The sequence below is a fragment of the Plectropomus leopardus genome, unplaced genomic scaffold (assembly GCF_008729295.1).
Source record: "Plectropomus leopardus isolate mb unplaced genomic scaffold, YSFRI_Pleo_2.0 unplaced_scaffold21053, whole genome shotgun sequence".
NCBI classification, from domain to species: Eukaryota; Metazoa; Chordata; class Actinopteri; order Perciformes; family Serranidae; genus Plectropomus; species Plectropomus leopardus.
The window spans coordinates 336-1280 of NW_024622776.1; the positions used below are offsets into that span (position 1 = coordinate 336).

Sequence of the window (945 nt, forward strand, 5' to 3'; positions counted from 1 at the left end):
AGATACTACAGTGTAAGGATGAAGTCATTTGATAAATTAGATTTTTTTTAATCAAATAACAACAGACACATCGTTCTGACACTTTTCACATCGAGCAGCTAAAGACTGAACACCAACATTTCCCCATCAACAATCGCTCGATGACGGCATCAAGAAACAAAAAAAACCAAACGTCCCTTAACACAGAAAATGAGACAGGAAGGAGCGCCACAAAAACAAACTCAAACATTTACACAGCAACACAGGAAAAGACGTCAAAGTCCCGCCCATAATGTTTGACTGACAGCTAATCTTTGAGCAGCAAAGCAAAGCCACAACAATCAGCTCTGAGCAGCAAACGTGGAGACCAAACGCAAAGTTTAACCCTTCAGTGACCTCTGACTATTTCGCTTCACACAACTCAGCAGTGGATCCGTTACAATAAACCCAAAGTCCAGCGTGGAGCGGCTGGGTGAACGTGGTCTGGACTCTGTGGAGGAGAGTCATGGTTTTAGAGACGCTGTAGAAGGACAGAATCCCTGCACCGTGATCCAGGTACACTCCGACTCTGGAGGACCGAGGACCTGAGACGGGAGTTTGGACTTTGTTGTACCAAAAGCCGTATCTGGTATTGACACAATATAACACCCAAGATTTGTCATTTTGTCCAAATGAAGATTCATGTGTCTCCCCTCTGCTGATATTCTTGTACGTGACGGCTACATGAACCACCCCCCCGCTCCACTCCACCTCCCAGTAACAACGTCCAGTCAGACTCTGTCTGCTCAGGACCTGATGCCAGTAACTGAATCTGTCTGGGTGATCAGGATAAGAATGGAGTCCTGTTTGTGTTGCTTTTCTGTTCTCGTCAGATAATAACAGATATTCGTGTGCTGTGTTTGGATCCAGTGTGATTTGTCGTGAATATCTGAGGAACTCCGCTCTGGTTTTGGGCTCTGATTGTGT

General features: G+C 45.4%; 1 protein-coding gene across 1 annotated transcript; it reads right to left on the minus strand.

Moving 5' to 3' along the window:
• Positions 1-317: 317 nt before the first annotated feature.
• LOC121965651 (tripartite motif-containing protein 16-like protein) lies at positions 318-939 on the minus strand (the record flags this gene model as incomplete). The annotated part of the gene is made up of 1 exon (XM_042515784.1): positions 318-939. A coding segment is annotated over one exon (558 nt), but the record flags the coding sequence as incomplete, so codon positions are not given.
• Between the last annotated feature and the right edge of the window lie 6 nt (positions 940-945).